A 27501-nucleotide genomic window follows, 5' to 3' on the forward strand; every position below is an offset into this window, starting at 1 on the left:
TCTTGCATTTCAAAATTTTTCATTACACTACTACTTTTATCCTCAGTATGAGTTCCAACTTTTTTCCTATTCCTTGAATAACCACATGACAAGAAGAAATTCAGCAGATGACATTTCACCTATCACCACATCTCCCATGAGCCCTGCCAGAAACAGAAAGTGACAACCCTGTCCCCTACATAGCTCCATGGCTTTCTAAAATCCCCTAATAAACCACTTCCTTGATTACAGTTGTGCACCCTGAACACTTCAATTTCAGCAGTAAAGATGCCTATGGATTGCCATAATTGTCATAAGAGCCTAGGGCCACAGGGATGAACTTTTAACCTGCTCTGTGACATGTGTCGCTTGGGCCGTTGAGCTCAGTCGTTTCACTTGGCACCATCCACATGGAGAAGTTGCCAGAGCCAGTTCCGCTTCCCTGAATCATCTTGCACATCAGGTAGCAAAGCTCTGAATTATTCACCCCAGGTTTATGAATTGAACCCAATGTTGTTCACTGTGCCATGTCTAAACTATCCACGGTCATCCCTTGTTCTCCATGACTGCAAAAAGATTAGTTACATAGTGTGTAATTTGTCCCCCTTCCAAGCTATTAGTGCAGCTACATGCAGTTCCTGAGCACTCCTGGTCCATGTTCTGGCCTCCTTGTTCATTGTTACTCCACTTCCAGTTAGCATTGCAGGAAATGATAGCATTTTGATTAGGGCCAGTTGGAACAAGTGTCAGCCAGATAACCAAAACTGAAGCACCACACGGCTCACCTATGAAGCTGCTGAATTTGTAGCTAGTGGCTTCTCCAACATCAACACAGTTATACAGGAGGACAGGGTGGCAGGGCCTCTGAGAGGAATTATCAGGGGGTACAAGGTTTCTTTTGGGCCCCTTTGCAAAGGGGGAGGGGTGAAACAGTGGGGGAGGGTTGTAACGGGCGAGCAGAATAGTGGCAGAGAGGGGCAGAGCAGGGTGAGGGGAAGGTAGAGACAGCTGGAAAAGTCTTTGGAGCCCGGGTCTACCCACCCATGTGGCATCAGTTGTGTCCCCAACATTCCTAGTCATGGTAGTGTTCCCAGTATCCCGTATGGGCAACAAGTCTGAGTAGACAGGAAAATGTCAGATCCCAGGAAATTTCTGGGTCCCCTCCTATGTCTCCTGGGCCCCCTTTTGACCTTGGGCCAGGGTACAAATTACCCCCTTTACACCCCTCTCCTAGGCCATGCAGGGTGGGGCCTCTGCTTTTAACAGTACTGTAAAAGAGGAAATTTTGGCAGATGGAGCTCACTGTGTGTGAGAAAAGCGGCTTCAGTTGAATTCCCTCTTTTACACCACTTGAAAGACTCTGGCCCTGCCACAGGCATATTATGATGTTTATAGCTCTTGGTTTGGCTCAAGCACTGCCACTGGCTTTCTTCCATGCCACTCACAAGTCTCCAGCAGTTTTAAGCTGGTAGCTACCACAATGAAATCAAGGCTGCAATCCTAATCACACTGTTACCTTGCACATGCCCGATCTCGTCTGATCTCGGAAGCTAAGCAGGGTCAGGCCTGGTTAGTACTTGGAAGGGAGACTGCCTGGGAATACCGGGTGCTGTAGGCTTATACCTTAGTCTTTCGAGACTGAAGCTTGCCTACCAGGAGTAAACACCACTGAAACAATGGGACTTGCTTCTTAGACGACAGACACAGGCTTGTGCTGTACATTCAGCAAGAGTGCTGGTTCAGATGCACATTCTGAGCTTGTTTAGAGTAAGATCCAAGAAATCATTGCAGGAAATATTTTAAAAATGCAGAGCATATTGAAATATTGGAGCATCTCCACTGAATAGGCAGCATTCTTTCTATCTCCAAATAAAGTATATGGAGTTTATCTGTAAAGCAAAAAGTGCTTTAACACTGTTTGCGAGATCATGGCTGGTTTTGAACTAGCAACCTTAGGCAAGATATTGTCTCTTTGCTATTGTTTCACATCCTGGTCTTGGACAAAGGTCTGCTCAATCACCTCTTCTCATAGCTACCCACTGTTGAGCACCAACTCCTCTGTTCATTGGCTTCTGCTGAACCTAGTTAGCTACCTGTGGACATTTCTGGGTGGTCCACTTCTTGCCTGAGCAACAGGTGCAAAGTGTTTTCTCTTCATACAGACTCATTTAGAGTGCAGTGATCTTTTCCTTGTCTGGGAGGAGGCACAATTCTATCACTGTCCTCTTCTCCTAAGACCAACATTGTTGTGTGAAGGTACATCTTCTCTGAAATGTCTCCATTTTTTTTTTTTTTTTGCTGGGTTTTCTCATATACAACATAATGTGTATATGTGACTGAAGGGGTATTCAAGAAGAGTGATTTCAGCAAACTCCAAAGGTTCTGAATACAGCAATGGAGCCTTTGAATGAAGATTGCTCTTTGATCCTTAGAAAATGTTCAAAGCCAATCCCGTAACTTTGGAGCCTGACTTGTTATCCTTGGGCACCCCATTTTGGTTTCACAAATGAAGTTGGAAGTAGATGGGGATCTCCTGCAGCTGTTTTCCCACACTATTTCCCCATCACTAATTCTAACACCAAAGGGACAGTGGGTGTGGCTGAAGCTTCCTTGATTTATTTTGTTTGTTTATGCCTTTAGGCCCCTTCCCAGTTTCTCACTATTCCCATGCCCTGCCTACTCCCTGTGAGTGGGGAGGTATAAGTAACAGAGGAAATGGAATAGCACAGCAGGGGAAACTAGCACCTTCCTTCAAGTCAGGGTCCCTGATACCAAGGAAGAAGAGGATTAGGGGAATTAATGAAAGTGCAGAGAAAATGTGAAGAGGTAACTTGTGCAAATAAATTATAGTTTCCATATGTATCCTGACTGTATGACAGATTCCATCCCAAGATAGTACCGGATGTTGCCATAAGCCAAATTCCATCACAAGAGAGCAAAGCATGATTTTAAGCTTTCCGTTGGCACTTGTGTAGCTCTTAGTATAGTTGAAAAGGACAGGTGAAGCCAGGATAAGATGAGAATCTTCACTTGTGTCACTTTGGATTCAGATGCACCTTTTAAATCAGAGGCAGTGGCCATGATCTGGAAGCCGCCGTCTACCTTTCTTCTTTGGGGTCCTTAATGGATTTTCTCCCATCAAACAACTTAAACTTGACACTCTCACATAACACCAGAACCAGGGGACATTTGCTAAAATTGTGTGTTGGGAGAGTTAGAACAGACAAAAGAAAATATTTCTTTACTCAGCGTGTGGTTGGTCTGTGGAACTCCTTGCCACAGGATGTGGTGATGGCATCTGGCCTGAATGCCTTTAAAAGGGGATTGGACAAGTTTCTGGAGGAAAAATCCATTACGGGTTACAAGCCATGATGTGCATGTACAACCTCCTGATTTTAGAAATGGGCTATGTCAGAATGCCAGATGCAAGGGAGGGCACCAGAATGAGGTCTTTTGTTATCTGGTGTGCTCCCTGGGGCATTTGGTGGATCGCTGTGAGATACAGGAAGCTGGACTAGAAGGGCCTATGGCCTGATCCAGTGGGGCTGTTCTTATGTTCTTAATTTGCAAAAGCAGCTTGAGATACTATATTTTTAACTTTTTAAAAAAAAAAAAATTTTTCTTTATGATCTTCAAGAATTCCTACAAATCCATTTTCAAAAACTGCAAACAATTTTAAAAACTACAACTCAGTTATACTTTTCTTGGGCCACTCTTTCTTTCTCAGCCCAACCTACCTCATAGGATTTTGGGCATAAAATAGGGGAGGGGAAGAAAGTCACCCTGAATTCCCTGGACAACGGGTAGGATATAAATGTAACTATGTAAATGATAAGGTGAATGTAAACTAGGTATGGAGACAGATTTACTTTGCTGAGATCTTCTTAAATCAGAATTTATAAGCACCTTCGACACATATATCAGAGTTTATAAGCACATCTGTCTACTGTGTTTAACTGGGGATGGCAGTAATTCAAGTTAGAACCTGGTATATGCAGAACATCAAGAGATGCTCCTCTTATATTTAGTTGTCAGGGTCTGTGGATGCTGACCCTGACTGGTTTGTTTGGACTGGTTTTAAAAGTATGCCCTGGATCTGCCCTTGCAAATGATTGGGCCTAAACCAGTATAAGAAATGGCCAGCTTTGTAGGCACTAAGCAGTCTTTGGGTGCATATGAGTACAGTAGTAAGAATGAATGAATGAATGAAAGGAGTCCATAAGTAAGTAAGGACTGTGCATTGGGGTCTCTTATTCTATATGTATCCCTGAAAGTGAATAAACTCTGCCTCTATGCTGTTCTTCTGAACATCTTTTGCTGAAGTCTGCAGGAAGTCAGATAAATGAAGCAGCTGTTTTCAAGCTGCAATCAGGTCTTGAGTAATGCCTGACTTCTGTACTGCTTCTATTTTGGTGCTGTATTCTCCAGCAATTTCCTCTGCATCTTGGACATTCTAGAGAAACAGTATGAGACTCTTGCATTTCCTGTTCCCCACTCTCCAACTGCTGCATGGCTGAGGCTATTTTTAGGAGATAATATATTGCCTCTCCCCAATAAAATACCCCAAGTAAATGTCTCATCATTCCAAGGAAGTCCCTTCCTCCTTGCCCCAGACCAGAAGCTGTTTCCCTGACTTGTATCCCTTTTTTTCTCGTTTGAGCATGATAGTTCATATCCTGTTCTCATATTGGTGGCAATGCCAGTAGTGTGCCATTTGGTACAAGGCCGAAGATGGCCTGATATGACAATGATACAACTGCATGTCATGACTGACCAGTACAAAGCACCCTTGCTTAGGGAAGCCTTTGCTGGTGTGGATTTATTCACCCAGCAGGGTGGTGCAGCACATGAAGTTGCGTGGCTTTCCGGTGTCCCTCACTTCCTTGTTCTAAGAGCAGTTATTTTGTGCAGTGCTACCATGGAGATATGATAGTTTCCTGTTTTGGAGACCTTTGCCCTAAACATCTCCAGACTGTATAGTTGTCAGGTTAGGAATGAAGTGTAGATGATTGACTTCCAACTGGCAGGTTGTCCAACTTCATGGGAACTAGAGCACTGTCTTTGGATGCATTGAGGACTCTCCAGTCTTACAATGACTGCTCTATAGACCCATTCATATTATGGTTTGGTCTCGCTCTATGCACATATCTATGGTAGCAATTGTCCTTTATCTGACAAATCACCAGAAATAATCCAAATTTGGAATTATGGGGAAGGAGGATTTAGAGGGGAAATATTGCTTTCAGGAAAGGATTGTCACTCTCTTCCACAGCAGTAGCAAGACAGAACGGTGGGTTGGAAACATCACAAGGTAGGGGTGTAGAAGAAAATGTGCAAGTGGGCAATGAGAGAGTCTGCACATGTGACTAGTGCTCACAGTCAAGAAGTGTGTATTAGCTGGCAGTGTGCCGCAGCCAGTTTCAGAGTTTATATTTGGCCATAACATACATCCATAACTTGAGCAGGGAGCCATGCATGTATGAGCATACAGTTCAGTCTTTGAGCTTGACCTCAGGAGACATCAGTTCTTCCTGTTTGCAGCAGGAAACTGCTATGCAGATTGCTGGTTAGCTGATTCCTGTGATATCACAAGGTCCCTTCTCACCCTTTGCCTGGAGCAATTTTTCTACTTTTATGACAATGATCAAATATTGCACATAAGAACATAAGAAGAGTTCTGCTGGATCAGACCAAACAGTTATGTAACCCAGCATCTTGTGTCACATAGCTATCAACCAGATAATTCCAGGAATTCCACAAGCAGAGCATGAACACAATACAGTACTGTACTCTTCTCTTGGTGCTGCTATCCAGCAACGGGGATTCAGTAGCATTCTATCTGTATGCATAGAGATTCTCTATATCCTTCCTAACTAATAGCTGTTGGTATACAGGCCCTCTATGAATTTGTCTAATTCTCTTTTAAAGGCATCTAACTAGTGGCCGTTATCACATCCAGTGGCAGTGAATTCAATAATTGAACAATGCATCCTGGGAAGTACTTTTCCCTGCCTGGCCTTGATCTCCTACTAATCAGTTTCATTGGATGACCCTAAATTCAAGCAACATGGGAGAGGGAAAAATCTGACCAATCTCCATTTGTCAGAAACATAGAGATGGAGACAGAATACCAAGTCAGTGTTTGCTTCACTGTCCAATATGTCTGTCAAATAGGATGCCAAGGTGGGGACAACAATTGCACTGTGGGAAGTAATCTCTACCGTTGCCACATGTGCACAGTAAGAAACAGAAGGGATCCAGCAGCATTCCAGCAGTTGCAGTCTGTTCCGAGGTGGAAGTTCAGTGAGAGTGGGAGAAGGGTAGGAAAGATGTTACGTACTTCTCAGGTATCAGGAGTCTCCTAAAGACAGAAATCATGAGATCTATCAAGTATCACACATCTCCATCCTTATTTGTAAAGCAAGTTTCTAGCAGCTCTTGTAGTTGTGGGGGAAAAAAAATGAAAGCTGAATGTGATCCATTCCATTAAACTCTTGTCCTAAAGGCAATGTTTTAACTGTCATCATCTCATCCTCCCCCCTACATTTGTTTGATTTTTTTTCTTGAAAAATATACTAATTCTAAATATAGCCTTGTGATTTGGAGAGGAAGTGATTAGTGTCACTAGATAATGGTTTCATGCTGCTGATAATCATACATCACTTGACTGTCAAGGTCCCAGGAGACAGTTTAACACATGGATTCCAACTGGAAGCAGCTGTCACAGCTGGGATGATGGGAAGAGATTTGAAGAGTTTCACCAAAGTCAAAATGCATGAAACTAGAGAGTAACTTTCATTCCTGTGTCTAGAAGTTCTTATGTTTTCTTACTTTTTTTAGCCCTCTTTAGTTAAGTGGAAAAAGTGACCTGATAATTCTGAGTCCTGGCTATGACCTCAGAGGAGCCATTTACGTTGTGCTAATCTACTCTTGGTGTACTGCAAAAACGCATCTTCACTGTAAAATGTGCTACTTTTTTTTTTTTTTTTTAAATAAAGACATCCTTTACTTGGAAGCATCATTCTTGGAGCACATTTGTGTCTTATATGGTTGCCTGTTTTCTTCACAAACCCTCTAATAATGTTTAATCATTTCAGTGCCATTTTTACTAAGCAAAATGTGTTATCATATTTAGATGGTTTGTCCTTACCTTCATCCAGTAATGCAACTGTGCTGTTGTGGCTACTGTTATATCCTATTGCCCCTCTGAAGTCTGCAGCAGGCGAGGTCATCCAGGATCGGGCGCAGCAGATGGAACGCTGGGTGCAGCACTACTCTGAGCTATATTCCAGAGAAAATGTAGTCACCGAAGAAGCGCTGAACAACATTCAGTGCCTGCCTGTGCTGGAGGAGCTTGACAGTGAACCAACCCTAGAAGAACTTCACGTGGCCCTGGACTCCCTTGCCTTTGGCAAGGCACCTGGAAAAGACAGCATCCCTGCTGAAGTCCTAAAGTGCTGCAAAGAGATCATCATCACTGAGCTGCATGAAATCCTTTGTCTCTGCTGGAGAGAAGGTGGAGTACCTCAAGACATGAGGGATGCAAACATCATCACGCTGTACAAGAACAAAGGCGACAGGGGTGACTGCAACAACTACCGCGGCATCTCTCTCCTTAGCGTTGTAGGAAAGTTGTTTGCCCGAGTTGCACTAAAGAGGCTCCAGGTACTTGCAGAGAGCGTTTATCCAGAATCACAGTGTGGATTCCGAGCCAACAGGTCCACCACTGATATGGTATTCTCCCTTAGACAACTGCAGGAGAAATGCAGGGAACAACGACAGCCACTCTTTATAGCCTTCATAGATCTCACGAAGGCTTTCGACCTGGTCAGCAGGGATGGCCTCTTCAAGATTCTCCCCAAGATTGGATGTCCACCCAGGCTCCTCAGCATCATCAGATCCTTCCACAAGGACATGAAGGGCACTGTTGTCTTTGATGGCTCCACATCACACCCCTTTGACATCCGAAGCGGCGTGAAACAGGGCTGTGTTCTTGCACCAACCTTGTTTGGGATCTTCTTCGCTGTCCTGCTGAAGCAGGCCTTTGGAACTACAACAGAAGGCATCTATCTCCGAACCAGATCCGATGGAAAGCTCTTCAACCTCTCCAGACTGAGAGCAAAGTCCAAAGTCCAGCTGAAATGTCTGCGTGACTTCCTCTTTGCCGACGATGCAGCTATCACTACCCACTCTGCCAAAGATCTCCAGCAGCTCATGGACCGTTTTAGCAAGGCCTGCCAAGATTTTGGACTGACAATCAGCCTGAAGAAAACACAGGTCATGGTTCAGGATGTGGACTTACCTCCCTGCATCACAATCTCTGCACATGAACTGGAGGTTGTCCATGACTTTGTGTACCTTGGCTCAACGATCTCCGACACTCTTTCTCTCGATACCGAGCTAAACAAACGCATCGGTAAAGCAGCTACCACGTTTTCCAGACTCACAAAGAGAGTCTGGTCCAACAAGAAGCTGACGGAACATACCAAGATCCAGGTCTACAGAGCTTGCGTCCTGAGTACACTTCTGTACTGCAGCGAGTCATGGACTCTTCACTCACAACAGGAGAGGAAACTGAATGCTTTCCACATGCGCTGCCTCCGACGTATTCTCGGCATCACCTGGCAGGACAAAGTTTCAAACAACACAGTCCTGGAACGTGCTGGAATCCCTAGCATGTATGCACTACTGAAACAGAGACGCCTGCGTTGGCTCGGTCATGTCGTGAGAATGGATGATGGCCGGATCCCAAAGGATCTCCTCTATGGAGAACTCGTGCAAGGAAAGCGCCCTACAGGTAGACCACAGCTGCGATACAAGGACATCTGCAAGAGGGATCTGAAGGCCTCAGGAGTGGACCTCAACAAGTGGGAAACCCTGGCCTCTGAGCGGCCCGCTTGGAGGCAGGCTGTGCAACATGGCCTTTCCCAGTTTGAAGAGACACTTGGCCAACAGTCTGAGGCTAAGAGGCAAAGAAGGAAGGCCCATAGCCAGGGAGACAGGCCAGGGACAGACTGCACTTGCTCCCAGTGTGGAAGGGATTGTCACTCCCGAATCGGCCTTTTCAGCCACACTAGACGCTGTTCCAGAACCACCTTTCAGAGCGCGATACCATAGTCTTTCAAGACTGAAGGTTGCCAACTATATATCCTATAGGGGATTTTCGGCTGCTGGAGGTCTCGGCATAAGGGGACATTGTCTCCTTCCCCTGAGGTAAGCCCTAGTAGTTGCTATGGGCCATCTCAGACCTGTGAAGCTCAATTGCTGGTGTGAGTCTGCGTTGACCTGGGAAGGCAGATCAGGCCTGGGAAGGGGGTTGGGCTTCGACGTAAGCTGATCTCACCACCCCTCCTGGGCCTGATCTGCCTTATTTCCCACCCCGTCACTACCCTGTTCCATCCACCCTCTGTTCAGCCCCCTCCCCACCTATCTTAATCCCTCTGCACAGGCGTACCTGCTCTAGTGGGTCCCCATGGATCCACCAGTGTGCAGGAGGCTGTTTCAGCCTGCCTGTCAGTGGGCTCACTGTGCTTATCGGTGAAGGCTGCTTTGTGACTGCTGTAAAGCAGCATCTGCTGGTGTAATGCTAGTTACACTGGTGGGGGAAGGGGTTAGGAATATGACATTAGTCCCGTTGAACTCAGTGGAACTCACTTCTCAGTAGACATGCATAGGGTTGAGCTATTTGTGAGTTAATGGCTGAGGTGAGATGTGGGGCCATGTTGTTACCAAAAAGGGCTGTTATGTTTTAAGGGGAATTATTATATTACCCTTTTGGAAACTTTAGGATCGCAGGCTGGATAACAAGACAGCGTAATGCAAAGAAATTCCTTTTTAGCTTGAAAAGAGACTGGGAGAAAGATAACTTTCAATCAAAGATTATATTTTTATTACAAAAACACACAGGTATACATAATGCACATGGAAATGGTAGGTATATGTTTCTTGGTTCCTAGTACTTGGATCCTGTGTACCTAGCTTTATGGTGGTTGCATGTGCTGTGTATTTGGTGCATCCAAAGAAATTAGAAAAGGATAGGTTGTAGGGAAGGATTTTAGGGGTCCCTGGTCTGCATAACCCAGTTGCTAACTAAGATGGGGAGAGAAGGGGAGAAATAGGTAGGATAGAAGGGAGAGAGTTCCAGACGCAAGATATAGTTACCTGTCCTGAGGAGTAGTTGGGGGGGAAGAGTCCTATGGAGGACCTGTGCCTTGGAGGATAGCCAGAGAGAGAGCGCACATGGCAGCCTTTCTCTTTTAAGGGTTTTTGCTGACCTGAAAATGACCTGGATGTGGCCTCCTGGATGCGCATGCTCAGTATACACAGTAGGACACGTGGAGTATGTAAAACAGTGGAAGGGTCCAGAAATCAGCTATCAGCAAAGGCTGGCTTTCTGGGAGAGGGGGTAGCTGGCTGTTCGAGTACGGTACTTAAGAGTGATTAAGCTACAACAATAGAACAATAGACTTCTTCCTCCGGAGGTGCATGCCGACTTGTTTTGCATACATGGTGAATGGATCAGGAGACACTTTGCATAGAAACAATGCAATGCATACATTGACCTGCAAGGAAGTGGGGGTTGTGTAATTCATGTGCTTGTGGCTTGACCAGGGCCTTTGGAAACATGTGCTGGGGGAGATGTGGCCTGCATGATGTTTTTGAAACATAACCAGATATAAAAATCACAACTTAAAAGGAAAAAGGGGATTTTCACGTAACAAGGTCCTGGATACAACCTCAGTACTTCATCCACTGGATCTCACTGATCATATTCCCCTACCTGTAAAGTCCCTACTCTCTCTTCTGTCTGTCACTAGATATCAGATACACCTCCATTCTGTCACAGGGCTGTTCCATGCCAAATTATTCTTACCACTAAACAGTACAGCATTTCCTCCTCCAGCACACTTCTATGGCTAATTTCCCCATCCTCCTGACACTGTTTTCCAGGCATTGATGCTTTGTTCCATGCATACAAATGTAATATGTACTTCAGTCCCAAATCCAGATCAGGACAAGCTACGTGAATGTGTGAAGTGACTTGAAAAATGCATCAATATAACGAATTTGCAGAATGTGTATTAGGAACAAAATTTGGGGTTCCTTCTCGCAGAGGGAAATATACCTGGAATATCCTTTTGGGGAACTGGATGGGAAAGGAATGAATAAACGCCTCCTCCAGCACTTCTGTACTGCAAATGTCCTCCTCCTGACATTGTTATCTAGGCATTGGTGTTTTGTTCTGTGTAGAGGCCTAAGGAGGAGGGGGTAAAATCCTTGGGGACCAGACCTTCAGGGGGCCTGGGCCATGACAAAACAACCAATACAGGTCAAAACACATTTATTACAATAGATAGTTGGGTACTTCAATCTTAGCCTTCCAGGGCTTCATTTCCACTACAGCTTTAAACCACTTTCAGTGCATGTGTCTTACCTCAATGCATTCTGGAGGCTGTAGATTGTTAAGGGTAGCTCTAACAGATCTTAACAAACCACAGTCCTCCCCAGATTGCATTGGGGGAATAGAAGAGCATTCAAAATGGATTAAAGCTTTAGTGGAAATGCAGCCCAGGTCTTCTCCAAAAGCATCAACATGTATTAGTGCAATTCAGACATGGAAAAGTGAAACCTACATCTTCAGTCCAGAACTAGGAGGCCGCAGAAGTAGGTCACCCAGTTCACTGAATTCACAGGCCCCAGTAGTTAGCTCCACTTCTTCTCATTTAGTGTGTGTATAGAACACATGGCCTTGGTTCAAGTCTCCATGTGCTTTGGCATTGCTGCTTGAAGGTAAAATTAACTGTATATGGAGAATATAAATCTGGAGTGCAGAAAAGAAACGAAAAAAGAGAAAGAGGGAGGAAAAGGGCCAGGCACATTTATTTCACCTGGGCTTTGTTTCAAAATCATCACACAGTAATAAGGGTAACAGTGAAATCCAGTACTTGGATGTCCCTGCATTATTAGAAGAAGAGAAAGCAAATGAGGAAGACTTTGCTGAGGTAGAAGAAAATAAATGCAGACGCACTACTCAGGATAAGGATGTCAGGGGGTGGTAGGGATGAGAGCGGACCCTCTCACTCAGACTTGTATGGTACAATTTTTCAGACAGCCAAGGCTAGTATTTTAGATGTTAGATGACATATTAAATATAACATCATATATATTTCAATCTTAGCCATGCCAAGTTAAAATTGTCAATTAAAAGTTTGTTTAAAAATCTGGTAACGTATGGTTTGTAGGAAAATTTAGGAAAGGGCGGCCCAGACATCTTGCCCTGGGCCCAATGCCAGCTCTCAGTGGCCCTGTCTGTGTATACATATGTACTGTGTACTTCAGCCCCAAATCCATGTGTGTTCTTTATTTCAAATATAACAATTCCACCATGTCCCTTATTTCTAAAAATCTAATCTAGCTGCAGTCCCAATCCGGTCTGCATTAAATCCTAGTTCCTTCTAGAATTTCTGTTGCAAGAGACATCTCTTTAGTTACATATGGCTGTCCTTTCCCCTATTTGGAGCGGCAGTGAGTGGGCACAGCAAGCAGAGTTTGTCAGAAGAACCATCTTCTCTTTCCATTTGCACTGCATGCTGAATAAGAAGCGGTGTGATTCAGCATCAACTAATTTTGGCTCATTCAATGTCACAAGTAACAGGACTATCTCTGAAAAGGGGAAGATCCCACCCTGCATTGCCGTTAGGTGTCACATTTATTGGTGATGGTAATGAGGGGCTATGCCTATCTCTTCTGCTTGGGGGAAACCCTGCATGCCTGCTTTCCATTTCACGTGTTTGCTTCCAGGCCAGATGGCATTCTTATCATTATGAGAAACTAATTATAGATCTGAAATAAGAGAGTGTAAGTGGGAGTGAAAGGTCACATACATTCTATGAAAAGGAGGTGCTTTATCCATGAAGTGCAAGAGAGTGTGTTGCTCCAGAGATGAGTTGGCATGCCTGTAATTCTTTCCTCTCAAGAGAAATCTTCCTGTAGTCTCCCCTCCTCATCTTGATTCTGGAAGCAAACACTCAGCTCCTTGTCCAGCCTCAGGCAATGCATTTGGGTGTGGGTGTGTGTGTCTCTGTCTGTCTGTCTTTGGCTCTTCCAAAGCTACTGGGGTAAACCAAGGTGTGTTGTTTAGCTCCACATTCTGGATCTTTCTGAAACATGGCTAGTTCTTTTTTTATTCCTCAACCTTCTAGAAATCCTTCTTCTGCACTGTAGGCAGCATTGTGTCAGAATCTGGCTGCCAAATCCCAGGAACGCTAGCTGAAAACCTTTGGCACCTTACAAAAGCAGAAAAGGAATGCTGATTTTAGCCAAGCCAGTAACAGTAAGCAAGTACACAATGCTCCTGGCTGGAGTGACCAAGCCTCTCCGTGGAAAGGCATCTTTGTATTTAAACTTTGCAAACCAATTAATAACTTCCATGCAAAACTAGAAGTGTGAGAAGCAACAGTAACTCTTCATCACCACCATGAGTATAACATTATTTCACTTACAAGATGGTGGTTGAACACCTTTCTAGCATGTGGACTGACACATGTGGGATTTTTAAACAGTTGTTTATAGACAATTTCCACTGTCTTTAATGAGACAGTAATGCACTGGATGTGGACTAACAAATTTAAACTCAATGCAAACAAAACTGAAGTACTGATGGTCTGCAGGAGTCAGGAGAGCTGAACCAAGCATGGGAGTTAAGCCTCGATGGGGGACACTGAAAGAGCAGGTACATAGCTTAGGGTGCTACTGAACCCAACACTGGTCCTGGAGGGGCAGGTGGAGCACCTTTGTTTGCTGTGCCAGCTGCAGCCCTCCCTTGAGAAAGTAAATCTGACCACAATCGCCTATGTTGTGGTTGCATCTTCACCAGATTATTGCAACATGCTTGATGTGGGATTGCCCTTGAGATATTTGGACATTGCAACTGCAGTAGTTCCAAATGCTAGCCAGAGTGCTAATGGGAGCTATGTAGGAGAAGCTCTGCTTTGTGTGCCATCACTGAGCAGTGAGGCTTCACTGACATGCATACCTGACAGAGTCTTCAGAGGAACTCCCTGCCTCAGGGAGTTCGAGGGGCCAAACTCTCTTTAATTTTAACAAGGCACTCAAAGTGTACCTGTTCCATCACACTTTAGTAGAAGAAAATGAGCTGTTCCAGTGTTTGCTGCTGCTGGAGTGGTATATTTTGATCTGTTTCTGATAATTTTTTCAGCTTTTGTTTTTATTGTAAATTGTTTTTATGCTTTTGTATTCGTGTTAGCTGCCTTGCAACTACCCAGTGAAACATGGGATAAGAATGAATGAATGAAGTAAAGAGATAAACAATAATGTTAAAAATGAGATAAATAATATGCAGTTTTAAAAGCCTCAACATTCAGAAAGGCAATGCATTATCTCTTAGGATAGAACAAGATTATCCAAAAGAAAAGAAGCTTCTAGTAATTGAATTAAGTCCTTATTGTTAGCTATTTTAAACTCAGTGAATTCAGTCTGTGAGCTAACTTTATCCAGGGCAGTAAGAAGGAGCAAGAGAAGGAAAAAAGAGTCAAGGGAATGGGATGGGTGGGAGCCCAGTGTCAACTAAATGGAATGGGGTCATATTAGGGCACAACAGCTGTTGCTTTGGGCCAGGGGCGTCCAAAGTTTTTGGCAGGAGGGCCACATCATCTCTCTAACAGTGTGTTGGGGGCATTTGAATAAATTTACATAAATTTACATATATGAATACATTAGAGATGGAACTTATATAAATGAATGAAGGTCTTGCAATAGCTCAAGGCCTATAGAAGGCCAACCTTTCCTTTGCTGCTGCTGCATCCCAGATGTGAAACAGCAAGCAGTGGAGGGAGCCCTCGGCCCGCAGCTCAAGTGAGAGGTCAAACACTCGCCATGTTGAGAGCAGTTGCGTCGGGCCAGCATGGGCTCCAGCAAGTCTTCAGAAGGCCAGAGGCTCATTGGAGACTAGGGGCTCCCTGTGGGCCAGATTGGGGGTCCCCAAAGGCTGCAAATAGCCCCTGGGCTAAGGTTTGGGCACCCCTGCTCTGGGCAATATAGCTGTGATCAAAGCACTTCAGAAAGTTCATCAAATGATGTAGTATAAACGTCACATGTTCCTGGGATGCTAGTTCTAGGAATCTTGCTACACAGTCGCATCAATATTAGTTAGAGCCCAATCCTATCCAACTTTCCAGGGTCAATGCAGCAGCAATGCAGCCCTGAGGTAAGGGAACAAGCATTCCCTTACCTTGAGGAGGCCTCCATAACTCCCCCTCCCCCACCTCAAGACGCAGTGCACGCCCCACTGGCATGGCTGTGTCAGTGCTAGAAAGCTGGATAGAATTGGGCCCTTAAAGAGCTGAATTGGGCCCTTAGAGAGTTGAATTTCCAAGCCCATACAATTAGCCTCCTGTGTTGTCACCAGAGCTTCATCATCTGATGAAGCTACTGAGAGATGGTTGCACAAGTGATATGTGATAGAGAGCCAGATGCACTGATGCTGTGCACCAGACCTTCCCTCACAAATCTACACTGCCAACATGTCCTTCAACTGTTGACATTCATCATTCATTTTTCTCTTTCATGCATGACTGTCAACCATTTAAGGCTCAATTCTAAAATTTTCTAGCCAATCATTGGCAGTCTAGAGGTCTTGTAAACATTCGTTTTTGGAACTGATTTGGTTCAAGTTCATTCATTCTGAGGAATGAATTGAAATAACTGAGAGTCTGCTTTTGGAACCACCATTCGTTTTCAGGTGGTGGTGGTGATTTTTTTTTTTTAAGGAAAACCCCTCTTTTAACTTGATTTTCACCACCTGTTTGGCATACCTTGGCAAGGCACAGGTGTCTCCTGGCAGGTACCCTCTTGAATTCCGATAACTTATGGGCCATAAGTACCCCAGGATGCATCTTGTTCCAGGGCAGTGTGAGAAGAGGTGACACTCATGAAAAATTGTGACCACCAAGATAGCCGCCACCATTATTTCATGGAAGTGGCCATATTTTTAACCATACTTCTCTAGGATGCTGCTTTAGCTTTGGGGCAATTGGGTATTCAAGATGGCCCTGGGTTGGAAGTGGCTGCACCTTGCAACCCCTACTGCTGCCAACACTGGCAGTGGTGAGAATCAAGTTGAAAGTAAAAAAAATTTTCTGTTTGAAAGAAACAGAAAGGCACAAATGAGGTTTTAAAAGGAACTGAGATCCTTCAAATGGATCCTGAAATGAATAGCAATCAACTGAAATTGGCCCAAAGTGGAACATGAAGAAGCCTTGAAAATAAATGAGGCTCTGAAAACAACATTTTTGTTTTTGTATGTGCACCCTTGTAAACAGCATCCCTACTACCTAGAGCAGCCTCTACAGAATGAATTTCCTGGCTACCTTCCTAGCTACTTCTCTTTGAATTTTGCAATAGGGAAACATAAAAACTCATACAAGACAAGTCAAAACAAGGAGAAGGACATTGCTGGATAATATAATGCTGTATTAAGTGCCTCTGTTTTAATTCCTCTTCCAACAAATTATGGAGAAGCAATGTCTTAGCAACACTAAAATATCCTAGTGTGGATGCAGGCTAGTAGTCAGCAGACAACGTTTTTTTAACAGAGTTGAAGCGGAGGACAGGAAATGGGGGGTACACTCTCCCCTATAAGTCCCCACCACCACAGAAAGACAATGTTCTTAACTGCTTTCCCAGATTGGTTTTAATCTAATTTTACATCGCAGAATCTTTAACTTGGCCAAGTTTACATAGCTGTAATACTAATCACAAGTATATACCTTATTAAATAATGCTGTGTTTTGGGCTTCTTTAAATTTAGAGAGGCTTATGATTGCCTCTTTTATAAAGCAGAAAACACTTGCCCTTTTGTCACTTAGTCTGTAACCCTTTCTCACTCAGACTAACACGTAGTGCTGCTGTAGGTGTATGGGTGAGACTGAGCAGTATGCATTTAGGTCAGAAAAGAGAATGACATTTTGTCAAGCACAGTGTGTTATTTCATTCATTCACACTTGTAAATAACTGTTCAATTGCAGGCACAGGACAGTTTATTTTGGGCTGGGTTGCGATGTCATAGACAGAGCAACCTTTTTTCTTTTGTCCAAATAGATGACGTCACTCCACTTTGTCCAGCCTTCATGCCTTCCTCTTTTGTCTGCTTTGTCCGCTGATGAAATTGAAATTCAGCGTTTTGTCAGTCTACCAATCTGGCACTAAACTTATTAATATTTATAGTTGGAGTAGTTGCTTCATTTTGTACGTATTGGTGATTTTTGAATTATTGTTCATCACTTGTTCAGTGGGCTCTGTCGGAACCCTTGTATTGAAGAATTCTTGATAGTTTTTCAAGGCTTGCTACAGTAACTGTAGGGGTAGAAGTGGGGATACAGTCTCCTCCTTCTAGCTGCCACTTGGTCTCCTCAGTGAGACAGTGAGAAATGAACTGTGGAGTTTCTTCAATGAAATGGGACAGAGAAATGGGCCTCCACCAACATGGCATAACTTTGCTTCTTTGACAATCCTATTTCCAGATCCTGGAAACCAAGAGTTCTTTTAATAGCTGTCTTCCATTCCAGCTCCACTTATCTTGATCTGCCTTTATCTGCAGGAAGATTTGTGGGGTTGCGCATGCTGCAAGTGCGTTCAAGAATCTGTTTCCTACAGTCTCATTCTCACCCTTTTTGTTTCAGCTGTGTGTTGAATTCATCAAAGATACTCTGAGCATGGAGCAGGTCTGTGAAGCCTTGCAGGTGAGTTGCATCGCTTCCCTTGCTCTGTCAGTCAGTCCTAGTGCCCTTGATTAATTGGGGCAAGAGGAGACCTTTTCTAGGGCCAGCCAAATGCTACTAGCTATATAGCTCCCTGCAGATTCCTTTCCCCATTGCTGCTAGACTAGTTCAAGAGAACTGCATCCCCAGAGATGCATGTCTCATAGCTAAACCAAAAAAGCCAGGAGTCTCACTGATTTGTTACAGCTCTTGCAGTTTTTGACTTTGGAGGAAAAATTCCTCCAGTCTGGAGAAAAGGATCTGGGAGAATGGGGACATTGCATGAGATGGTGACAGAGACATTAAAACTCCACCGCTGTCTGTAACTATTGGTGAATCCTGTAAAATGGCTTATCTGGCTCTGTAAGAACAAAGAGACTCCAAGGGACTTATGCTGCTGTTGTGTGCCTCTTACTACTGTATCCCCCTCATAGGTTGTGCTGCCCTTTTCAGGGCAATGGAGAAGCCCCTCTCTCTCTCTCTCTCTCTCTCTCTCTGCACCCTGCTCCTTTTGAATGCTCTCATGAGACCTTCCCAGGGCCTCCCTTTGTCCTGGGCCCTTTGTTCTTGCAGACACCTGCCTCTTCAAGACTGAGCTGGAGTCTCACTGGCCAATTTTTCCTGGCAACTCACACACACACACACCAAATTCAGTCACCGCAGTTCAGGAGCAGCCAGTGTGAGGGGCTTTGGCAGGAGCTAAAAGCCACACTAAGCCAGTGTCCAGGCATATTAAAGAAGAGCTGGTGGTGTGTTTGATTTCCTTTGCTTTCCTCTAAGTCTGTGGTGCAAGGAGGACTGTTGCTTGGTGGATAGGATATGGCCCCGGGTGTTCACAGTGGGCTCCATTTGGTGGAAAGCAACAAAGCTAGATGCCTCTGGGGATCCTTTGTATGCTTTACCCCCTCCCCCCTTCCAGACACTGTGTATAGAACTGGAGGCTGAGGAGCTTTGGTGCAACAAAAGGGCCTGTACTGACTTTGTCTCAGGGAGCAGCCAGCCTTTTGTACTGTGCAGCTGCAGTTGCATTGATGCTTGAAGAAAGGACTGTGCTGTAGACTCTCTGGTCAGGGCTGGGGCAGCATTGAATGTAAGGTCCCTGGCACAGGAAGTCAAAGTCTGCCATCCAAAGGGATTTCAAAGATCAAGCATTCTGAACACACTCTGACCCCCAGTCCAGGGAGCCCATCCCACTTATATTTGCTGTCTTGAGGATCTCACAGCCATGCTTCTTTTTGCTAACCATTTGCTACTTTTGAAAGAATCTCAGAAAGTGAAGTGCTCTGGTAATGCTTTCCCAGCTTTCTCTCTCTTGTACTGGAGGCCTTATGGCACCTGGAAGACAGTGGTCAGACTAAGCAGGTCAGACTTGCAGAATCTCAGCCAGCTGCAAGTGAGCAACTTGAGTCCTTTTGCGCAATCCTGACTCCCATTCCTAGGCCTCATCCCTTTTGCCTCACAGATGGGGGGGGGGATACTTTAAGGATCAGCTCCTGGGCTGGGAGCCAAGATTCCATTGCCTTTGCAGCCACCTCTTGCCTGATGTGTTCCCTCCACCAGTGAGTTCCCTCCACCAGTGAGTAGGCACTGAGGTGTGAGAAGGCCCTGGCATGATGGGGCCTGACTTCTTTGGGAGAGGACATCAATAGGAATCAAAGTTCAACAATAATTGCTCAATATCTACAGCTACATGCAGATGATGTTAGCTCTTCCAAACACATGTTAAGATTAGTTGTTCATGTGTGAGTGGGTGGATGGAAGATTAAGAAGAGCTGTCATGGCCCAGGGAGTAAAAGCTGTGGTTGCAAACAGAGCTGTGGGCTCACAGGTGCTCCCTCCCTCTTCCTCTTTTGCTGCAAACAGCGTATGCTGGAGGACAGGGGAAAACCTCTCTGTGCGTTGTTGATGAACTTTGTGGTTAGAGCCAACGAATGTCATCAGAGACTACCGTCAACATGAGGATGTGTGCCAAACACCCCCATGCCCAGTGTCTGCTTCTTGGGCTAACCTTCTCTCACACAGGAGGATTCCCCTTTGGGTTCTCCCCTCTCATCTCTCCCCCAACCTCCAGGCCAGATCAACCATCTAACAACTTTTGGCCATGTTGTTCCAAGCTGGGATATAGTTGTGTCAGAAAGGTGAAGGAGTACAAAGGAGTACCTTCGCTCTTTTGGTGAAGGAGTACAAAAACAGAGATGAAGAACTTGGATGCTGTTATTCACATCTACTGCAAAGCCTCATCCTTCTTAGTCAGGGGTGTCCAAACTTTTTGGCAGGAGAGTCACATGATCTCTCTCACACTGTGCTGGGGGTCAGGAAAAAAAGAATTAATTTACATTTCAAATATGAATATTTACATAAATGAATATATTACTTATATGAATAAATGAAGGTCTTGCAATAGCTCAAGGCCTATAAAAGGCCTTGCACAAAGCAAGGCCAGCCTTTCCTTTGCTGCTGCTGCTGCATCACAGATGTGAAACAGCAAAGTGGAGGGAGCCCTCGTCCACAGCTCATGCGAGAGGTCAAACAGTTGGCCATCACGCTGAGAGCAGTTCATCAGGCCGGCACAGGCTCCAGCAAGTCTCCAGAGGGCCAGAGGCTCATTGGAGACTGGGGGCTCCCTGAGGGCCTGATGGGGAGTCCTCAAGGGCCACAAGTGGCCCCAGGGCTGGGGTTTGGGCACCCCTGTTCTTAGCCAAGGGAAAACAGAATTGCAGGCAGGCGTCAGAAAAGAACAGGGCTGAGAAAGCCTTGGATTAGAGGGCTCAAGGAAAAACATGCAATACAAACATTGGCACTTTGACAGATTGCAGAAATCCAGGGGTCTGAGGCCAGACATAATACACAACTGTACATGGGGCTGCCCAAGAAGACCACCTGGAAGCTTCTGCCAGTGCAAAATGCAGATGCTGCTGGGGTGCTGACAGGGGCCTGATTATATGATCATGTAAATACCTTTTGCTTCATTGGGTGCCAATGTGCTTTCAAGTGCAAGATGAGGTTGTGGTTATCTCCTCTACATCCCCACATGGCTTATGACTAATGATTCTTCTTCCTACAAGAATCTGCCCATCCTGTAAGAACTTTTAGGGAGACCTGTTCTGAGGAATGCCCTGTCCTGCAAGATGCAACAGGCCCTCTTGTTACTGGTTTTCTGTCACTGAGCCTGGCTTTTTCAACAGGTTTTTGCTGCTTGAGCAGCAACATTGAAACATGTTGCATCTGCCTGCCTGCTTGCCTGCCTCTCTCTCTCTCTCTCTCTCTCTCTCTCTCTCTCTCTCTCTCTCTCTCTCTCTCTGCTATGGATGTTTTTAATGAGCTTGGTTTTAATTTTAATATTTGTGTATTGTAAGCCACCCTTGATCCATAAGGACAATACTTTTTAAAGTAACAATTATGATATTCTGTGATAAAGTACTTCCTACAATATCTGAACGGACATGCTACTTTTCCAAGTTCTACTTGTCCTGGCAGAAGGCTTTAGGAAAATCCCTTGTTCTACATGAGTTCTTCCGTTGCATTAGGCATGCAGTTTCAGTCTCAGATCTTACATAGGAACATAAGCTTCCTTATACAGAATCAGACCATTGGTCCAGCCAACTCAGGATTGTCAACACTGAATGGTGGCAGCTCTCCAAGGTGTCAGAGAGGGATTTTCTCTGCCCTACCTGGAGATGCCAAGATTAAACCTGGGACCATCTGTGGTGAAAAGCACCACTGAACTATGGTCCCTCCCTCAAACCTTGAGAACTCCGCTTAAAAATGGATGTGAGCTGCTTTTTAAACTTTTCTTTCTTTCTTTTTTAAACAACCAACTGATAAAGTGGCTCCACATATTACCTCTTGTGGTGGTCTGTCAAAATAAATCTACAAAATATATAACAAAAAGAAAGTGCAGCAGCGGTTGCCGAACAAGAATCGTTGCACTGCTCAGAATTAGAAATAAATAGCCATTTTGTCTTGGGGGGGGGGGGGGCAGGACGACAACCTACCAAATCACCCTTTAAAAGATAGTAGACTGCATTATGAAACATCTCTTGGGTATTTTATTTCCAATTTCTGAAGATGCTTTGGACAGCTGCATAAATTTTAAATATACTCTGGATATATTAAGTAAACTTAAGATTCAGAAAGAGCTCACAGGCTCTTAGTCATGTATTGGTTATAGTGTGTGTGAGTGGGGGGGGGGTGCTAATTCCAGACACATGTTGATGAGAGATTTGCACCCCATGATATCAGACTCCAGGATATATCAAAGTCAATTCTCCCTCCCCCCCATCTTGTTCTATGCACCCTTTTCATCATGATCTGGTTTCCCTTCAGTTGTACTCCATTTTGATTTTGGGCTTCCATGTAACTCTCCAGGACAGTGCCAACAGGCTCTAAACATTGGCATCACTAGGCCAATTGGCATCACTAGGCCATCACTAGACGGGGGGGGGCTGTTCGCCCCAGGCATGAATCTCGAGAGGGTGTGACGCTACACCACCCAAGCCTCCTTTTGGTGATCTTCAGGCCGCTTTGGGGCCAGCCGCCATGTGCTCTCGCCATCAACTGTGTGTTTGCCACTCGCTGGCAAGACCACACAGTGGCTGAGCCCAAAGTGGCCTGAAGATTACTGAAGGGAGGTGGGCTTTCCACATTTAAATCAGTGTGAGAGCCCAGAAAGTCGGGGGTGACATGATTACCTCACCCCTGAACTTCTAGAATGCCAAACTACAGGTAAGTGCTGCTGCCCCAGGTGCAGTGTGTGGTAGGGACATCTCTGGCCTTAAACCTAGGTTCTGCATAATAGGTTTCTTCACTGCAAAAGCCATTTTTCAATTTAAAATATCAGGCATTTCTACCCATTCAGGAATTGTTAAAGCTAGAATGGGTGCCATAGCTCAGTGCTACAGCACATGCTCTGCACATAGAAGGTCCCAGGTTTAATCCTTGCCATCTCTAGGCAGGGCTGGGAAATACCCTGTCTGAAGACCTGGAGAGTCAGTGCAGACAATGCTGACCTAGATGGACCACCCGTCGGACTCAGCCACTTCCTATGCTATTCAGTAGCAACTGTTACTCTGCACATGCGCAATCTTGTCTGATCTTGGAAGCTAAGCAGGGTCAGGCCTGGTTAGTACTTAGATGGGAGACCGTCTGGGAATACTGGGTGCTGCAGGCTTATACCATAGTCTTTCAAGACTGAAGGTTGCCAACCAGTCAGTTGAGTAGGAACCTGGACCAGTTGAGCTCTATGAAGAAGTATGTCTCAGGGGCAAATAATTCCACATTGTTCTAGTGTTGTTTCAGGCAGTTCCCATAAGAGAAAGATAATTTCCATATAACACCAAGAGCTGCCCGTGTTGGGGACATGAGATTTGTTGATGAGGTACAGGGCTGGCCCATCCATGAGGCTAACTGAAGCAGCTGCCTCAAGCAGAAGGCTTCCACCCACCCACTTGCCTCCACTGATCTTCCTCTTCCTACTTCTTGGATTGGAAAAAGAAGAGAAGGACAAAATGGAAGTGTGGAAGGGAGTGGTGTCAGAGGATGTTACATCACCAGGTAAGGGGGCAGGATTTGGCACATTGCTGCAGATTTCAGGAGGTTGTGGGTCAGCTCTAATGAGGTGTATACTATATCAGGCTGGCCTTACCCAAGATTCTCCTGCTGTAGGAGTCAGCAGAGAGGCAAGGCTATCTAGAAGTTCTGGTTTTCCTGTATTCTCTTTTGCTGGGCCTGATCATGATGGATACAAAACAGTGATACTACTGTGGTCACAGGCAGTTTAACTGTTGTTTGCTGTTTACTGTGGTCATTTGGTGCCGTTATTGGAATCGTTAGTTCTGAGATGCATGCTTTGCCATGTGGTGGGGCTGATGTATCCTGAAAGCAATGGGGAGAATCATGTGGCTTGCCACAATTACGCTGTTTCCAAACATACACGCTGCAGCAGAAATTGTTTTTCTTGCTGGCTGCTTGGTTGACTCCTCCTGGCTCCCACCTGTAGCTTGTGCCCTCTAAACCTGGAATATGTCTGAAAGAACAGTTAGTGGTTTTATCCCCATGGGAAGTAATAGAGAGTGAACCATTGCCACTTTGTATGGGGGTGTATGTTGTGTTCAAGGTGGCTGTGTAGGTGTCTTCTCCTGTCTTTGTATTCATCCCCCCCCCTACATTGCTCTCAGAATGACCTCAGTATTTAATCCACAGATACTTCCATTGTTCTGTAGGACCTAATTTAAGTGTAGGGTTGGCATTGGGAGTTGACCAAGTTGGTACTGACTGAAGGTTCATGCCCATCTGAGGGCTCACTGGTACAGCCAGTATCCAGTTCTGGTGAACCAGAAGATCACAAGCAGGACCTTATGGAGAAGATTGCCTTCCCCCCAGCTAGAATCACTCACACTTCCTGTATTCACACATAGCCTTAATACCCAAACACAGTTTCCTGTTTTTATCACTTCTCTAGTGATACACATAACTGTTGTTTTGCATGTGACTGTAGGGTGGGATGTGCATTTGTGTTCACATTGCTAGATAGATGGAGATGCACATCTTCATCTGCACCTGCAATGGAGATAGGGATCACTTCCACAGTCTTGCCTCTGGGTATGGGTCACAGAGTGGGCAGGTCTCTGACTAATCTGCATCCAGTAGTGAGTTCTGATCCAGCAAGGCCTGATTTCTCTTCCTCCTTGGACTGGGACATGTGATGCACTGGGATATACTGTCTGAAGAGTGTTTGATTTCCCCCCCCCCTATTTTTTTTTTTTTTTGCAGGACAGGGAACAACTGAGGCAGCACCAGAGGCTGCATATTTTCTTAAGCAGGCAACATTCTTTGCTTTCCTTGCCCCCACGTGCCATTTACCTTGTCATTGAGTGCTTTTAGGCAGAATTCCTGCACTGGGCTTCTACCTAGAGCTTACTAGAACAAAGCCAACTCACTAGACCCCACAATCTTGTGCAATCAGCTGATATTTCTGCTCCAGTTGTACCGTGCTTGTGTGTGCAGGTTGTTTCCTGAATAAGGGCCCAATCCTATCCAACTTTCCAGCACCGGTGCAGCTGTAATGCAGCTCCAAGGTAAAGGAACAAATGTTCTCACACATTGAGGAGGCCTCTGTGACTGCCGCCTCATCACAGGATGCAGTGCACACCCCATTGGTACAGCTGCACCTACATTGCAAAATTGGATAGGATTGGGCCCTAAGTCACCACACACACAAATGGCCATTTTGTAGCCCAGTTAGAGTTTCTAACTCTCCAGGATTGGTCTGGAGTCTTCAGGAATGAACAGCAATCTTCAAGTGACCACTGAAGCAATCCTGGAGATTTTAATGGGGCTTATTGATATTAAGTCATGTTGGGGGAAAAAATCTCCAGAAATAACTTCAATTAGAGTTGGCAACTTTAACTCCATTTTTTTGCCCACATGATAGGAAGGCTTGGGATGGAATGCAAACCATGCATTGTGTTTGAAATGAATAATTCAAACCATAAATTCCCCATAAGCATGATGTAATCCAGCAGAAATATAAAACATTACCCACCTTTGTACAGACTGGCTATATGAATTGGCTCTGAGCCCTGGCTCTTCCTTTCAAGAAGGAGCTACCCTGTTCCAGGCTATTTATTTATACAGGTATTTATATACCGCCTTTCTTTGATCATCAGATTTCTCCTCAGACTTTAATCCAAGGCGGTTTACATAGGCAGGCTGTTCTAAACTCCCCCCCTCCCGGTAGGGATTTTTACAATTGAATAGTTCTACGTAGTCTTTCATAGAACTCCTCCTTCCAGCTGGATTCTTTCCTGGTCTGGCCTCTCTCTGGCCCTTCGCCTCCCATGCTCCACTTGATGGCAACTCCTCTCTGCCACTGAGGGTCAGCTCATCAGTATATCAGCGTGTCGTCAGTTCTTGGGTACTTCCGGTTGTTTCGAACTGGCAGCCTCAGATCTTCAGGCATACAAGGCGGCAGCGATTTGATTCTTGGGAAAGAATTGCTGCTTCTAGAAATTTTCCATGTAGGTCCCATCTGGCCTAGATGCCTTTAAAAGGGGATTGGACAAGTTTCTGGAGGAAAAATCCATTACGGGTTACAAGCCACAATGTGTGTGTGTGTGCAACCTCCTGATTTTAGAGATGGGCTATGTCAGATGCAAGGGAGAGCACCAGGATGCAGGTCTCTTGTTATCTGGTGTGCTCCCTGGGGCATTTGGTGGGCCACTGTGAGATACAGGAAGCTGGACTAGATGGGCCTATGGCCTGATCCAGTGGGGCTGTTCTTATGTTCATTGTGAGAATGGGAAGAACTGTTGATGGCAAAGCAAGCTAGAGCCAGTTCTGCCAAGTTCAGCACATAATGCTTTCCATCTTCTCCTACACCAGTACCCCAGCTTTCCTCAGCTTGGTTGATGCTCCTCAGTCCTGACCCTGATATCTCTCCAAGTAGCATTGCCAACTCTGACTGAAGCTATTTCTGGAGATTTTTTTCCCCAGCATGATGTCATGTTGGAAATTCCCAGAGGCCCTGTTAAAATCTCCAGGACTGTTTTCAGCAATCACATAGAGGCTGGTGCTCACTCCTGGATACCTCAGGCCAGTCTTGGAAGGTTGACAACTCTGCTCCAAACATCCCTAATCAAGTTCTTTTTTCCTACTCTCTTTATGGCAGGCAGCAGTGGCATATGGGCAGATGGAGTTGCAGCTGCATTGCCTGGCTTTTATTGAGAGCTGCATCAGGGTAAGCACAAGATTCACACAAGAATATGAAGGTTCCCCTATTCAAAGAGGAGGCTAAGGCAGGTTACCATCTGAACTCAGCCACTGCCAAGTGGGTCAGATCTCAGGTTAAACTAACATGGCCTTCCACCCTATGTCAGCCCGGTCCTATTTGGGCCTTACACCGCTGGAATGAGAGCCCCTTTATGACTGTCGCAGAACACAACATGCTGTTTCAAGTCAAGTCAACCTTTATTAGGCATAAACATTTGGTAGGTGAAGACTCTGTACATGCTGTTTAGTGTGGCTTGGCCACTGCCACAAATGACTGGGTACACATGCCAGCAAGTTGAGGACACCTGCTGGCACTGCTAAGTCAGCTCTGGAGGCAGGATGGGAGGAGAATGGGGCAGGTATGATGGCATGGTGGAGGGCAGATTGGGGCCAGGAAGGGGGTAGTATCGGGAGCAGCAATGCACAACAATATGCTATCTGCCTTCCTGGGCTTGATCTCCCCACCTGAGTTCATGTGGACCAGCAATATAGCTGACCACAGGTTTAAGTAGACCCAGCAGGCTGGCACAGGCTGATCCTGGGGCAAGGAAACAAATGTTCCCTTATCCTGACAAGGCCTCTATAGGCCAAAACTTCCCCACAGGATACAGCATTGATGCAGCTGCATCACTGTGCAAGGAAAGTAGGATTGGGCTGTATGAGTGTTTGTTTATTTATCACATTTGTATCTCATGTATCTTCCATGGAATTCAGTTTCAAATACATAAGGTTTCCAGGTAGTCTCCATCCAGGCACTGACTGGGCCTGCTTAGTTTCAGAAAGATTGATGTAGTTTTGCTAAATTCAGACCATTCGTTCGGTCTAGGCTGGCAACGTGATTGTTTGGTCATTTGAAGACCAGGGCACCACAACCACAGCCTGGACTATGCTGGTACTCTAGATTGTGTCTTCTTTCTCAACCATAGACATTTATGGTCCCACAGGGCAATAGGGAGGTGTGAGAGTCTAGCAGTGG

At 45.2% G+C, this 27501-nt stretch overlaps 1 protein-coding gene across 1 annotated transcript in view; it reads left to right on the plus strand.

The window, feature by feature from the left end:
- The window catches only part of BTBD19 (BTB domain containing 19), a 52745-nt gene that overhangs the window by 21718 nt on the left and 3526 nt on the right, over positions 1 to 27501 (plus strand). The window contains exons 4-5 of the mRNA XM_066626445.1: positions 17679 to 17738; positions 26425 to 26493. Coding sequence (XP_066482542.1) covers positions 17679 to 17738; positions 26425 to 26493 — 129 coding nt within the window. The remainder of the gene's footprint in view (positions 1 to 17678; positions 17739 to 26424; positions 26494 to 27501) is intronic.

Source organism: Tiliqua scincoides, chromosome 4 (genome assembly GCF_035046505.1).
Source record: "Tiliqua scincoides isolate rTilSci1 chromosome 4, rTilSci1.hap2, whole genome shotgun sequence".
NCBI lineage: Eukaryota > Metazoa > Chordata > Lepidosauria > Squamata > Scincidae > Tiliqua > Tiliqua scincoides.